Source organism: Chlamydotis macqueenii, chromosome 2 (assembly GCF_036417535.1).
Source record: "Chlamydotis macqueenii isolate bChlMac1 chromosome 2, bChlMac1.mat, whole genome shotgun sequence".
In the NCBI taxonomy this organism is placed as follows: domain Eukaryota; kingdom Metazoa; phylum Chordata; class Aves; order Otidiformes; family Otididae; genus Chlamydotis; species Chlamydotis macqueenii.
This window is the reverse complement of record NC_141557.1, coordinates 52,131,902-52,148,504: the sequence shown is the minus strand read 5'-3', so window position 1 is coordinate 52,148,504 and position 16,603 is coordinate 52,131,902. Positions and strand designations below refer to the sequence as shown.

The 16,603-nt window shown below is 35.4% G+C and overlaps 1 protein-coding gene across 4 annotated transcripts in view; it reads left to right on the top strand.

Annotated features, from left to right (window-relative positions):
• BBS9 (Bardet-Biedl syndrome 9) overlaps positions 1-16,603 on the top strand; it is a 309,787-nt gene that overhangs the window by 169,040 nt on the left and 124,144 nt on the right. For all 4 annotated transcript variants that reach the window (XM_086742981.1, XM_086742982.1, XM_086742983.1 and 1 more), the window contains one exon: positions 13,106-13,216. In XM_086742981.1, the coding sequence (XP_086599107.1) occupies positions 13,106-13,216 (111 nt within the window). The remainder of the gene's footprint in view (positions 1-13,105; positions 13,217-16,603) is intronic.

The window sequence follows — 16,603 nt, the reverse complement described above, 5'->3', positions numbered from 1 at the left end:
AATAATTTGAAGGTACATTTTTTATTACTATTGTAATTTTACATTATATTTGATGCAACTCAAATGCAAAGAATCTAATGATATATTATTGCTTACACCATGGACAGTAATAGAGAGGGCCTGTTGTGTAATTGGTACTTAACAAATTCAGCCATTTAGCTGGTGCACAAAAAATACCACAAGTGTTAGAGAGTTCACAGGATGAAATGAACAGTCTGCTGTAAGTAGCATTTCATGTTAGAGAAAGTGCAGATGCAGCTGTAAGATGTATTATATTTCCATAATCAGTGATAGATAACAAGAATTGTTTAACAATCCATATCCTTATGTGTGCACTTAAGCTATGGGCAGATCAATAAAAAAGCATTAAGCCTGGTGCCAGCTGAAGATATTATACCTGCAGGCTATTTAACTACATAACGGAAACTAAATCTGGATTTCAGTAACTCTATTTAGGCAAATCATTATCTAGACAGTGTCTTTTCCAATTTATCTTTTAGTTCTGGGTAATTTGGAAAGGGAAAGGCTGTACTCAGTCACTGGAGTTTTTTATTTAGTATTTCTAACAAATAATTTTTCTATATATGAAGGAAGTATAGCTAGCGTCTTAATGTAAATGTTGTAGTGCTTCCTAATAATAATAATTTAATAACTTTTTGTTATATATAAAGTTATTCCTGAGTCCGTCTGTGAAATGGTGGCAGTTATACATAGAAGAAGACTTCATGAGCATGAGTTGAAATGACTGCTCAATTAAAATACGTTTTCTTAAGTCTTTAAGATGCTATAATGTATTGCTATGTACTCATAGCGTGTTGAGGGATGTGTTGCATTCTAGATACTGGTCTAATTTCATTAATTTTACATGACAAGGAAGGTACATTGACCTATAGGGAACTGCTTGAATATGAAACCATGAACAAAATGTGAAGTTTCAGAACAGGTCAGAGTTAAAACCTTTTAAACATGATTAGAGTGGACACTGAATCTGCAATGTGAACTCTCACTCTCAAGATGGGCTACTGTTGCTCTCCTTTGCTTGGTATTGTAGACATGACCAAATTAAAGCAAAGGGACAGAGAACACTTTTTTTTGTCAATGATATGTATCCTTGGCCTTTGGTCATTCTATGTATGAAGTCACTAAGCTTATTTTATGGAGAGGAGCCAAGACAACTTGGTGTGTTTCAGTCATCTTAAGTAGGCAACAGAATGAGAATGCCACAGATGTTCAGTGAGCTTGGCTATACAACAAATTCTTTACAAGAACATAGACTTTTAATGCAAGGAAGTTAAATAGCATGATGTTTACATAGTGGGATTATTTGTGGGGTGTCTTATTTGTGGGTTTTTTGGTGGGTGGGTTTTTTTTTAATAGAAATTATCTTCCATCAAGTTATTTATTTTAATGAAGGAATTCAGATCTTACTGAGACCAGGATGAATTTTGGTACTGTCAGAGTAAAGTTGATATCAAGCGAGACTGAAAGAAAAAAAATCAGTATAAAAGATGTAATTGATTTTTTCTATGAAATATTTCTACTATCTAAGGATATAAAGAGGATAGTATTTGATAGTGTTTATAGTCAATTTGACTCTAAAATATTTAGAATAACTTTAAAATTGTGTACATTGTAGGGAGTAAGAAATTACTTATGTTGTTATTAAATTTCTGTTAAAACATTACTGTCAAAAAAGTTAATATAAAACATCAAATAAATTAAATCATATCCACATTTGTAAAAACCTAGCTTTATTTGAGAATAGTTTTAGACAGTAGAAGCCAATTTCAAATAATGTTTAACTTGACCTTCCAAACCAATTGGTGTTTATAGCCTAGAATTAGGGATTCTAGCACGTTCTTTTTGTCTAGTTTTGTAACATGATGTACTGAGCTTGTGTGGCAAGGTTTTGGTAGTGAGGGGGGCTACAGGGGTGGCTTCTGTGGGAAGCTGCTAGAAGCTTCCGCCATGTCAGATAGAGCCAATGCCAACCAGCTCCAAGATGGACCTGCCGTTGGCCAAGGCCAAGCCCATCAGCAACGGTGGTATGTCCTCTGTGATGGCGTATTTAAGAAGGGGAAAAAACTGCTATGCAACATCAGCTTGAAGAGCAGAGTGAGAATACATGAGAGAAACCACTCTGCAGTCACCAAGGTCAGTGAAGAAGGAGGGGGAGGAGGAGCTCTGGGTGCTGGAGCAGAGATTCCCCTGCAGCCCATGGTGGAGCCCATGGTGGAGCAGGCTGTCCCCCTGCAGCCCATGGAGGCCCATGGAGGAGCAGAGATCCACCTGCAGCCCGGGGAAATGGATGTGCCCAAAGGAGGCTGCGGCCCTGTGGAGAGCCTGTGCTGGAGCCAGCTCCTGGCAGGAGAAGCCTTCCCACGCTGGAGCAAGGGAAGAGCGTGAGGAGAAGGAGCGGCAGAAACAATGTGTGATGAACTGACTGTGATCCCCATTCCCCTGTGCTGCTCAGGGGACAGAAGTAGAGAAAATCAGGAGTGAAGTTGAGCCCAGAAGAGAAGGAGTGGTGGGGGGATGGTGTTTTAAGATTTGGTTTTATTTCTCATTACCATACTCTGATTTAATTGGTAATGAATTAAATTAATTTCCACCGGTCAAGTCTGTTTTGCCCGTGACAGTAATTGGTGAGTGATAACCCTGTTCTTATCTTGACCCACGAGCCTTTCGTTACTTTTTCTTTCCACTGTGCAGCTGAGGAGGGGAGTGATAGAATGACTTTGGTGGGCACCTGGCGTCCAGCCACGGCTAGCCCAACATATGAGTGTAATGTTATTCAGACATGGTTTCATACAAAAATGTGGTTTAGACCTTGGAAAATTCTTTATTATAGTTTGAAGCTCTAATTACTAACTGGATTGTTTATGACTTTCATAAACAAGCTTAGTTTGTTACTGAGAAGTTTCTATACTGATAAGTCTGTTGCTTAAGTGTCACTGAATTCTCCTTGGAAAAAAAAAACCTTAAAAACTAGAGAGTTGATTGAGAAAATTAAATAAGTGTAAGGCATAAAAGACTGAGAGCATCGCTGTATTCTACTTGCTCTGTCGCTTACGTTATTTATCATCTTGGACAGTAGCAGCAATATCAGCTTTTAAGTAAAATGGAAGAGAACAGTTAATCCTGTGCCTTCCCGTATAAAAAGCCACTTTGTTTCAGACATAGCATTTTATTGTAAAAACAGGCTTTGCTTTTTACAAAAAAAAAAAAAGCGGGTTGGATTTGAACACAGTTCTCCCTAAATATCCATTATCTTCTAGTGGATGTAATTCATTTGATGACATTAACCCACTGAGTCTCTCCCTCCTCTCTGGAAAGCTTGGTGCCAAGGTTCTCCCAAGTTATTAGAGTTTTTTTTTGGAGCATAGTTTCTCATGTCTTCAGATACCTTGTGTTTGGTAGAAGGATACTTGGCAGTTTTATGAAGTTGATTCTCTTTAAGGTTTATCAGGTGACGCACACCAATCTCCTGTCTACTTCTGAAAATACTTGCAGAAGATCCTGTACAAAAGTTTGCTGCTATGAATTAAGTCCATCCTTCTTAAAAAAGAGGGTTGAAAGTAACCCCAGTAATGGAACATCATTTTTATCCTTCAGTTATATAATTTTCATAACATTTGAGCGATATTGATGTTACTAAAATTGTATGATTTACACAGATATAGGTGTAGTACTAGTGAAATAATGAGATTATGCAGTTTGTAGAGTAAAGTTTGCTGAATAGGAAGTTCTTCTAAATAAAGGACAAAATTCTGTCTGCAGGATGAGAGGTAATTTTAAAGTATTCTGTATAGTTCTGTGCTCATTTCTTCCAAATAAACTAGATTAATTGAATGGCATTAGGTCACTGAAAGTGGAGTCAAAGTTGCCTTTTTTTTGATTCTTCCTAAAATCAGTTCCAGAGATTTTAATGTTGTAAAAGATTGAGCTAACATGAAGTAGTATTTGGATTTATTTGGTCAGTGGAGTATATAGTAAATGAAGTATTAAATACTAGTGGGATTAAAGTAAATATAAGTAATGTATATTATTGCAATATTGGAGCAACGATAGGTTATTATAATTTGATTTGTTCTTAGCTCCTAGTACAATTAATAAAACTCATAGTTGGTCACTAAGTAAAAGTGACTTTTTTTTTTTTTTTAGAAAAACCAAATACAATATTATTCAGGGTTTACATGTTATGCACAAACCTGATATTTGGGCACAGTTGAGAAAGTAGGAATTTACAATACATTAAAACAATGTGCTATCTTTGATATAATTAACAGAAACACAAATATTTTCAGCAAAGGTTGCATTTCAAGTGTGGAAGGGAAATTCTGTGTTATGAAAAAGAGAATTCTCTCTCTCTCTGATTTCCTAGACTCACAGTGCCCAAAGGACCTATATACTGTTTATCTTGGACAGTCACCAGATAGATGTTTATTGGGTTTATTTCAAAAGCATTAAAAGAGGATGCTTGTATCCATGTTTATTTCATCACTTGAATTGCTTATTTCCAAGTAGTATCTGGAGATACAGAAGAACAGAGGCCAGTTTGTTACTCTCTTAAAAATAAACCATCTGATTACTTGAATTAAATTTCAGCACTTGGCATTTCATAGTCCAGTGTCTCTCCAAATGTAAATTTATTAAGTTTGCTTGCCAAATACTTTTGGGAACCATAATTGTCAGAACTGTAGTTTTTAAGTATTTACAATATCACTGCTGGGTTTTAATGAAATATTTTCAGTGATATTTTGGTCCCAGAATCTTTACATTTTTAATTTTCTATTGTGAACTAATAGTTTACTTCCTACAGCTGGTTAAAGTAGCCAAGTAGCCTGTTTTTTGTAGTGTCTCGTGTTCATGTTGAATACTGTGAAAATATTGTTAGATATTAATGTCCTAGTGACTAGATAACTATTCATAATTAGATAACAAATAATGAGATTGTTTCAGAATACTAGTAGATAAATCTGTATCTCTTTTGTCCTGTGTGCCCCATGTCTTCTACTTGGATGAGGTGGAGGGGAGGGGGGAAAGGAAGAAAAGAAATTCCTGGTTCAGAAATTCAATCTTTATGTTAGAATAAGGTAATTTAGTCCCATTCATAAATACAATTGTTTACCTCTATGGTTTCTGTTCAGGGGTTGTTCAAAGCCCTTGGTCTCTTGGTAGTCAGAAACCTGATTTTGAGTAAAAATTAATTTATGATCAATTCCTTCTTGTTCTAAGAGTGTCTCTTATTTTGCCAGACACTAAGGATTTCTGGTCTAATTGTATTATTGGTAAAGACCAGTCTGTTCCATTTTTAGTCCTCTTAGTGAAGCAAGACTGGTCATCTGCTCATGTGTCAGTAAGTGATTTCTGTATGATCTCAGTAACCTTCAGTTGAATTTTTCCAAGTTTATTTAATCTGTCATGAACATTATAACAAGAATTGAACACAATATTCCAGATGTCTTACAAGTGCCTTGTTCAATAGTATTACTACTTTCTTGATCCTTATTTGGGACATTGTCAGGTGAATTTCATAATTGAGTTCACCTTTTTCCTGGTCATCACACTGGAACCTTTTTCTTTTATCATCCTGTGATTATTTCTGTGGGTTTTCTGTCCTCTTTCATTTCCATAACACCACCATTTATGATAATATTAGTTAATCTTATATTATCAAAGCAACTGCAATTGCTGTTGAAATCTGATCTCGGTCTTCTGTAGCTAAAATTTGACATTCTGTGTATTAAACTACTTTATAATCCTTTTTCAGATTGATCAGTTCTGTATGCTACTCTTTCAGTAGCCCGTCACAATAGTGCTATGAAATATTACCCTACCACTTTAATTTTGCCTTTCTGAGCAACATATATCCTTCAGTACCTATGTTTGAATCCTATTTACTAGTCCACTGTCTGCTGTTACCCACACTGTATTTGATACTGTGTCTGATGTCAGTAGTTTTTGTTCCTGTATTCTGTTGCCCAAAATCATGCATTAGTGTACATCTCAAATGCTTTTTCTTTGATTTCAGTCAGTTTCTGATCTGGATTAGGAATAAGCCTCTCATGAATTTTTTCTGTCTGACTACTGTTCCATAAAGGCTATCTCAGACATGCAAAAGACCCTGCATAACAAGACCTCACACAGCAAATTGCATTATCTTTTGTTTCATGTTCACAGCTGGGACAAAAATCAAATTTTCTCTCAACCAGCCAAAGAATACTCACCTTGAAAGTCTTGCGATGTGGTTCTGATCCAAAACACTTCTGTAACTCCTAGGTTACAAAACTGCAAATCATGCCACAAACTCTACTATCTCTTCGACTTCTGACTGCAGGGAATGAGGACTTGCTCTTTCTTCATTAATAAGTCCAAAAAGTATGTGTGTATACATATATATACAATTATATAGTATCTATATATGTGTCTGCATGATTGCATCTTCAGCTTGAAGAATGCTTCATATATGTGTTCCAGGAAATATGTTTTAAATGGGAGTAGGAACAAACCATTTCTCTAAACTTTTTAGAGCAATGAATACCAGAAAGATTTGCTGTCAAGGTTACAACAGTAAATTTTCATCTGTCTCCTTTCAATGTACACTGAAGAAAGGTTAGAGACTACAAAAAGACAATATTAGGAAGTTTTTTTTGACAAGCATATTCTGGAGATCCCAACTACTCTGAACATTGACTTTCAGGTGTTCTCTTGAGATGTGTTGACAGATAGAAACAGAACTGACAGTAAAAATTTGTTTGAATACACTTTTAGAAAAAATAATTAGGAAAGTGTTTATCACAGAGAGCACTACCTATTTAGATTTTTAATGTAAATTAGTAAAAACGTCTAAATATCTTGTACCCTCCTTACTACTGTGCATTACTGAAACAATGACATAAATACAAGCTTTACAAAATTGAAGAATGTCTTGCTGAAAACAAAATATTTGATATAAATGTCTTTATATATGTCATATATTTATCCTAATACTTATATATCTATATTTATGTGCACAAAATGAATTTATATGTGTAAACCAAATCTAATAATGACAAATCCCTTACATATTCCTCTTACTCCCCAAAAGAGTAGCATGAAATTGAGCTTGTTACTGAATGAAGAATGTCCTGAAAATATATTGATGACGGTATGTTCTGTAACTTCTGCTACTGCTGTATTTAAGCATTTTGAAAGAAAACCTTTTCTAGTTATGCTAAATGAAAGCTACACTTAGTGGTACACTGGATATGAGGAAGAGGATATGGCACCCAGTCAACAAAAATCACCAGGTGTTATGTGAGGCAGTGTACTCTGAAAAATACAGTGATTTTTATTGTTATACTGTTTGTCAAGAGTTGATATTTGCTTTGAGAAGTTCTTGTTATAAGCTGGTGGGATTTTTTTTATGCTGTTGTATAAAGGCTGATGGAAGTCCTCCAAGCACTACAAAACTCAGTAACAATTAACTCTCAACACACACCAGAACACAGAGCATGTTTTTCAGCCAGTCCGTGCTCATCAGGTGAATAGGCTGTTGGATGAAACAGTACACTTATGTGGTTAAAGCACAACTGTTATCAATCATCCTTTGTTCATAGTGAGTAACAAATGACTTTTGGTAGATATTGAATGGCATACATAATTAATGTCAGTTTAATGTTATTGCATTCTCAGTCCCACGTTAGTAAGGGTACTACTTAATGTTGACTTTGATTGTGTTCTTGGCTGAATGTCCAATAATGCTTCTTTAATGAAAACAGCTGTTAGATCCGTTCTTAGCAGTGTGTTTCCCAATGCCATTCGTATGACTTGCATACCACATGCACTGAACCTCATCCTGGAAGAATGGCCAAGACAATTTGACAGTTTAAACAGCATAGTTGCTCTCATAAAGAAGTTATACTGCCAAAGTACCCTGAACTTCTTAAGTCAAGATTTTATGAATTCAGGCATGTTAAAAATATTTGAACGTCCTGCAAGCTCAAAGAGAAGGCACATAATTGGTGCAAATTATCTCTGCAATAGCTCTCAATGCAAATAATGTCAGCTTATTATAGGACAAGCTATGGAATTTATGAACTGGAAGTTTTATTAAGAAACCTTTCAGTAAGACAAGAGTAAAGCAGAACAACAGTCTGGTATATCTCTGTGTACTCCCATTGACAATATGTTTTGATGATATTCAATAACCTTGGACTGCCTGTTCAGTTTGTATGATTTTTCATTAATTTATTATTCTAATGGAATGTAATGCAGAGTCAAATCAGGCACAAAACAATGGAATGTTGTGACTGCACAATTGTAGCCACACTATTAGACTTAAGTGCTATATAACTGATTGATTAGCAACTCTACATTTTGTTGGTGAATATCTGAACTAAACCTGAACTGTTTTCTACTGCGAGTTGTTACTATATTCATTATTGGACACCCATTAAAAAAAAAAAACCTTCTCTTTCTCTCTTTTCTCTTTCTCTCTTTTCTCTTTCTCTCTTTTCTCTCCTCTCCCCTTTTCACTCCCCAATGGAAGTATGCTTGCATTCCTGGAATGTGTCTATTCAAATCTAGACCTGGTATTTGAATAAATACCTCACCATACACTCAAATATGTATTATTTTCTTCTCTAGATTTTATTGTTTTATCTTCCTTCTAGAAAGCAGCAGTAGCACTATCTATCTACCAAGCCTGCATGCAGTTTTTCCTTCAACAGACAAGCTACTTTCTAGGCAGATCCCAATAAAATTTACAGGGTCTGAATAAATGTAATGAACAGAATCAGTAGAAGTAATTGATTAGTTCTATTTTAGAGAGAATAATCTTTAATGCCTTGGACTGCATTTTTAGTGTACACTGCCCTAAAAATCATGGAGAGCACAGAAAACTCAACTGAATATGGTTTTGCATATAATTTTGGAATCTCTGTAAAATAATTTTGCTGTTTAGATTATCTTCATTGTATAATGGTATACATATGGATGACTAAACCTACTATTTAGAGAGCTTCCTGCTCACATTTTGATTCTCTTGCTGCCAAAGACTGCTCAGGAAGCTTTTTTTTTTTTCTTTTTCTGTAGAATTCTGTAAGAGTTAATTTCAGAGGAAAATGGAAACTTTATGCATAGTTTAGATTTGTGATTAAATGGAAGAGAAAGGAGAAACCCAAATACTCTTTCCCTCAAAGTGCCTTTTAATTTTTCAGACGTATACTACTTTTGTTTTCCTGTTTTTCAGCTTTAACAGCCGTGTTAAAAAGTGTAAAAACATCGTGATAGGAACCTGTAGGAAAACTGTCAGTACTTAATTTTTATTCAATATGTATTATATGTTTATGTTTCCTTTGGGTGTGGATGTCTTTTTCCAACTTAAGAACCAAATGTGTTACAAAAACAGATGTAGTGAAAATAAACAAGAGAAGTCTCATTTCCTTTGGTGAACAAAGTTCACAATTAGCTTGAGTGTAATTTTATGTGTGTTGTACTCTATCAAACAGTTCTGCTGACCAAAGCTTGCTTTCTTGGATTTATCAGAACTGATAAAAGATCTGTGATGTCAGACAAGAATTTAGCTACACAGAAAAGGGGGAAAGAGTGGGTCAAATGTAATAACATATTCTAGATGTTATTCCTGCCAATAATTAATGGGGAAATTCATTTTATGAAGCACTGTTTACAGACTGACATCTGGAACACTTCTCAGCTTGGATCATTTCCAGTATGTAGATTTATGTACTCCTATTCCTCCCTCTCTTTCCCCCCTTTTTCCTTAAATGTTTCACTTTTCTGCTTTGTACTATTCATTTAATTATCAATGAATGTGAATTATTCTGCTGCTGTGATTTCTTTTGGATTCCAAATGCATACAAATTTTAAATGCTTGCTAAAATGGACGTTCAGTGGATATTTTTAGAAATTTATACAGAGAGAATTCCAAGAGTTTTCTTTTCACTTAACGTAAAAATTCTGTTAGCCTCTAACCAGAGAAGTCAGAGTAGATACCCTCAGTAGAACCCTTGCAGTATGTAATTAAAAAGTTTAGAGTCCTAGCAGGAAAAGTTCTTTTTTTTCAGGTAGCTGTCCTTCTGAATTGTAAAGTGGTTTTGAATCTCAAAATCCTGGTCTTCTGTGGCTTAAATATTATATTCAGTGGTGTATTTTTGTGCCTTTTCCAGTTTCTTTTTTAGTCTAGTGAAAGTTTACAATTTACTTTGAACGTTTTGGTTCTTTCATTGTGACAATTATCTTAGTGTGATGTCCACTCCTTTCTTCCCGTGGAACCACAGCATGTTGTCGAAGGTATCCATTGTTATCTTGAGGGTCAGTGCCTGTGCCTGTTGGAGCAAGGAAATGGAATTGCCGTTGGTTCCATTGGCAGAAGCAGATACCACTTGTGTTGATGCAGGCTGATGTGCAGATGAGGGTATAGTCCTTCCACCTGGCCATAGGCATCTGAACCAAGCTAAAAGATGTAGTTCAGGAGATTCTAGTAGTTCCTTCAGTTAGAAGGAAATATTGGTATGAAAAGAGCAAGATAGAAATGCAGAGGCACAAAGATCTTGATCATTAAGCCTCGTTGCTTCAAAAGAGTAAAAATATCACTACTATATTCTTTCTTGTCTGGTCATTTGTTCAAACAATTATTGGTGTAAGAGTCCTGATGAAATCCTGCCCCACTGAGAATAGTGCTCTCAGCACATGGAATGCCTTTATGAAACAACAGTATTTAGAAAACAGTTTATAGGAAACAGTTATTAATATTCTTGCAGAAATAAGAAATAATTACTACTTGTAATGTTGACACTGGTACTATTGCTCTGTGTGTTCTGTCTACATTTTATTTTTGTGTAAAATAGTCTATCATTGGTAACATTTCAGTCCTCACTATTGTCTGTCAAGAAAGTAAAGTTATAGAAGAAGTTAATTTTGCTTTTCATTTTAATAACTTCTCATAGTATCAGATCACAAGTATCTCGCATCAAAATCAAGAGCAGGAAGTCTTGCATCCTTTCGGCAAGTAGTGTGTCGTACCTAAGGGCAAATAGGTTGTCTTCCGACTCTTATTCAGTTATTATCAGTGTTGATGACTAATTAAATATTTTGACATGAAAAACCATCAATTCTCAAGGCTATGGAAGTTACTGAATTTTGGATTTTAGAATGAACATTGTAAAGGTTCTTTTATCTCCGTGTAGAAATTCAATAGATGCTAATTGACTTGGTGAGTTTTCACTCATGCTGTTAGAAAATGTTATAAAACCTTTTAAAATGTATGATGCCATTCTTAATAGTTCTTTTGTGCAAGAAACCTTACTTTTTATCCTGTATTGACAGATTACTATTTAATAGGGTAGACTTTATCTGAAGAATACACATGAAAAATATCTAAATTGACTTTTAAAGCAGTGGTTTCCATTTCATCAGCTCTCATAGTTTACATTTTAGTCACAATTTGCAAATGGGAACAGAAGTATTAGTTTACTGATATTTATTTTCATTTAGGGTGTAGTTACATTTGTGTTTAATGCAATGTCAGACATTGCTCCAGTGTTACAGTATTTTAACATCAAGACATTTTTCTAATTTCCCATTTTCTCCTTTAATTTCATAGCAGGTGTCCTAAATATCTGAAGTTGTCATGGGTGATAAGTATGCACATTGCTGACACGTTCACTCCTAACCTTCCTTTCTAACTGAAAAAATCTGCTTGCTGTAAATTAAACATAAACCCCATGATGCATCTTATACTTTCTGTCAGGATGCATCTGGAACCATAGTAGGTTGTGTCTTTCATCTTCCTTAGAAAAAAAGGATGCTGTATTAGTTCTTCATCTGGTAGGAATGAGTGTTTTCATAGGATTCACTGGAGCAGCCGTGCTTTACCTTAGCTAGACAGTGTGGTACATTCCTGCAGGACATCGTGCATTGCTTTGCTTGTGCTTCTGAAACTGCTGGGGAAACCACAGCTCTCCTACTTGGGGATGCAACCTTATTTTTAACAACTGTTTTACTCATTTAGTTTGTAAGGAGAGAATAGTCTGTGTTGCTGAAAATTGGATACACCCGTTATGGGCCCTGGAGTGAAACAGTTTTTTTTAAAATAGAACAACTCTAACATAAACTGAAAAGTCTGTGCACTCTGCTGGGAGTTGATGTGCTGTTTATAAACACGTGCTTTCAGAACACAATAGATCAGTACATGGATTTATTTGCTTGCTAGCGGTGATCCTGGGAGGGCTGTGAGAAAGAGACACAGCTCATCTGTGTACTATATTCTTGGCAGTGCACTTACTGTAAGGCCATGTTTTTACTGTGGAATAGTGGCACATCCTCCAACATCCTGATCACAGCTGTTCTGAAGTAAATTTACATCAGCCTATTTCACTGCAAGCTACTATAGCTATCTTCAGGTGATACTACTACTAGGTTATCCCTCGCTTCATGTTTTAAACGTAGACATTTGAACGTATTTGAAGACAAAGCTGTAAGTCATTGTGTTCTCTAAGGAACTACTCAGAAAGCAGTGTTGCAAAATACAAAGAATTATGCCATGCATCCTAAAATTACCTGAGTAAGGCGTTGCCAGTGCAGTGTGTTATTGGACAGTGAAAGTGTCCCTGTGTTTCCGTATCTCTAGGACTGAGTAATAAAAATACCGTATTTAACAGCCCATCCAAAAAAATACAATCTTGTCATTCTCTGTGGCAAGCTAACAATCTTCATAAGGTTTGTTGACTTTGTAAAGTTATTTCATTCACACTTAATTACTTTTATGACAAAACTAGCTCCCCGTAATCTGATCTTTAACACAAATCACATTATTTCCATCTTTTATGTGGAACCAGTTTTGCATATTCTGTGGTCTAAATGCATTCAAACTTTTTTCAATCCAATGTAAGTAGTAGAGAGAAGTCATTAAGGCATAATCAGCCTTCTAAACAATGGTAATAGCTTTCTTTAAAAAACATTATTGTGAAGAGAAAGGAAAGACTATTTTGGTTTTATATGTTCCTGTCAGCTAATTTATCACCTCTTTTCCTTAATTATGCACCGATTAATTTGTTTTGTTACATGAACACCACATTAAGATTCTTCAATTTTCAACTAGGTGGGTGTACCACAATTCCAGAGTCTGATTTAGAGGAAAGAACGGTTATACCAGGCTCTACAGGAACATTTCCCAGTCACGGGCAGATCACAAAGCAGAAATCCAAGCCTGGTAAGAAATGGGAAATTATGTTGTTTACTTAGAGATGTATAGCTTGTCTTTTGAGAATGCTTGTGGACATATGAAACAAATTACATGTATTTCAGGCTTTTATTAGCATAATTTTCAATTTTTCTTGTGATAATAGTACCATGTGTAGGATTCTGAGTTTATGCGGCTTCTATCAAGAATAGATAAACTAGAGATCAGTCTTGGAATTAAATAACTTCACAGTTGAAAGGTTTTTTGCTACATAACTTGGGAATGAGATTCTCGCAGGTTTTGTTCACGACTTTTTCCACAGAGGCAAAATGAAACTGAGGACATTTTTGTGTAATAAAGGCTTTCTTTTTTCTGCAGTATGGTGGTTAGACTTTATGCCACCTGATTAAAATATGGTCATTACTTATCTTTTGTGGGGAGACTTCCTAGAATTTCAGAAAAATATTATTGGATATAATAAAATGAAATTATACTGGCTATAAAATATGCTGCATACAGTGATGACACATTTTCTGGAAAGACTTCATGCTGCCGGGAACTGTGATACAGTGTTAACATATTTTAAAAGCAGCACTGTAAAGTAGTGCATTGCAGTTTAATAAAGTGCATGGTAAGCTCTCAGGCTTTGACTGCAGCTATTTTCCTTTTTGTTTATTAGGTTGTACCTTCATTCCTCTTTCCCTCCTCATCCTATGGGGTTTTTTTGTCTGTAATATTTATTTTTAAATGTACTTGAATGTTGTTTGTAAATCAGATATTTTCATTTATAGATGGGTGTTGAAGTTAAGAAGAGCAGCTTAGAGCGTGCAACCAACAATAGTCAGAAATAGACAGAAAGTCCTTATACATCTGCAAAAAGCAGTTAATCGTGTGTTTAAACTGCATTCAGCTACTTGTTTGCCCAGCTGATTGTTCCACAGACAGGCAGGGAATTGGAATATATAGTTAATTGCAATAGCAGAATTTACATTAGCAAATTTTTAATAGTGGCCAAGAAAGAAGGATATCTAATGCAGCGATGTATAATAATGCCACAGTGTAACCTGAAACTCCAAAATTAGTATCTGTTCACAAAGATGATCTGAAAAATCCACTGAAGGCCTAGAGCTCTGACTTTTCTAGAGTGCTGATTACTTGCAGTCCTCATGGACTTCAGGTCATAAGAAGAAGGGAAGCTTTCAAAATTGACATACCTATAGCTTAACCTTTGTCATCTGGATATATTAAGTACCTTTCTGGTAAAGGAAAAGTATATCATCTTTCTGATGTAGGATAAAATCCTGATAAAATTCCAACTTCAAGCAACTAGACCAATAAATCAAGAACATATGGCAGACAATCCCTCTTCTTTGTCTGATGCTCCATTCTTCAGATCAAGCACGTATTTGTTCTTCAGTAGATAATGTTCTGCAATGTTTAAATAACCTGATTGCTGAAAAGACTACTATGAGAGGAAAAGTGTAGAAGTGTATTCATGAGATCCAGAAACAGCAGCATGGGGACCTGCATACCCTACTCTAAGTCTTAGTCCATGATGAAAAGTGAGATTGACATCGCTATAGCTGGCTGTTGTTGCTTTGTAACTATAAAGATAGAATTAAAACTTTGAAAGCTTTAAAAAAGTCTTTAGGTTTACGGCTGTGTGTTATACCAGTGAATGTAATTCATTCATGGTAAGAATTGACTGCCATCTGCCAGTTAGTGCTGCAGCATATATAGAGAGCACCTAGAGTATCTGCCACTGAGCTGCCTGGAAATTCTAATTGCTACAATTGTAAGAGCCACAGGAGCTACTTAAACTGTAAGATAACACTAGGCATGAAATCATAGCATTGCAATATTTTTCTGTACAGGATATTTTTGGCCTGAGTTCTTGCTCAGGCACCAGAGACTGCAGCAAGACCCCAGTGACTACAATGAGCCCTCAAAGAACATTTGTTGTGTCTTATGTATATTTTTAATGAGTTTGCATTCAATTTAATATGTCCAGTCAATAAGAGAAAAAAGAGAGAAAGCAGAGTAAAAATTCTTTTTCTTGATACATCTTCCTTCATTTCCTGAGGGAGTTAGATAGGTAGGTTTTGATTATAAGTTGAGAGGTTTTCTTTTCTTCTTGTAGATGGCTTTTGGTATCTCTAGATACAGAAGTAGTTTAGTGGCAATGCAAAGTTATACTGGCTTTAGAGAGATTTCTGCAATTAGCTTGTATTTTTCATTGGGCTGTATCAGCTGAACTGATATACCATGTTCTTTACAAAAAAATCCCCACAGTTTAATGATAGAGGTTTAAATAGATAAAAATAAATTGAGGCTACAACACTAAATAGCTCAAAACTGAAGAGAAAAACAATGTATCTTCAGCTATAGTTTAGTAGGAACACAGGTACAAAGGCTAATACCCCTGTGTAGGAAGCCTGAAGAGAAACATCTCTAGTGAAAGAGTGAATGATTGAAAATGAGTTAATGATTGTATGACGTTTTCTTTTTATTACTGAGTAGTTCACACATGGTAAGCTCTCAGGCTTTGACTACAGCTATTTTCCTTTTTGTTTACTAGGTTGTACCTTCATTCCTCTTTCCCTACTCATCCTCTGGTTTTTTTTGTCTGTAATATTTATTTTTAAATGTACTTTCCTATACAGAAAAATATTGCAATGCTATAATTTCATTTTTTCCTAATCCAAGTATGTTATGATTCCGTAGTAAAGAATGGCTTCAGGTTCATGATATTTGGAAGTTGACGATATTATTGCAGTTGTAGGAGTAGCTTCTTGCCAATAGCTTTTGCTTTGAGTGGGCATAGAAGTACTCCCTTCAACATTCTCTATCCCAATGAATGGAAAAATAATTCTTCCTCCTTACCTTCTCAAGGCACTGAGTCTGTGTGCATTGCATTTGGAGGAGTAATTTTAGCATGATATATCTATCCCTGCTCACTTTGATCTTGGTGTTTTGGTTAGAGTGAGGACAGAGCAGCACAGATTTCATCATGGGCTGCACAATCCTGGTAGAGAGTTTTAATATAAATTGAAGTTGAGTCCGCTTTGAAGTCTCTGTTATTACATCATTACTTCTTCCATGAGCTCACAGCTACAATACCAATGCAGGTATGCTGACCTCTCCTGTAATCACAAGTACAAATGCAGTGATTGTAAACTCTTTCACGTAGGTCCTTTGGACTTAATTTCTCTTTGTTATACTGTTCCTGCTGTCTTCCATTTTCTTCTTTACAAGTTATGAATTTCTTACTTTGTGTTGCCATCTGCTTGAATGAGTGGTTTGATTTCAAGGAGATGTTTTCATGTGTTCTAGAAGGTAACAATTAAGAGATTTGCAGAATTCCACTTTTCAGGTTCTCCGTTGGACTTGAATGATGAAATGAGTTGAAAATGTGGT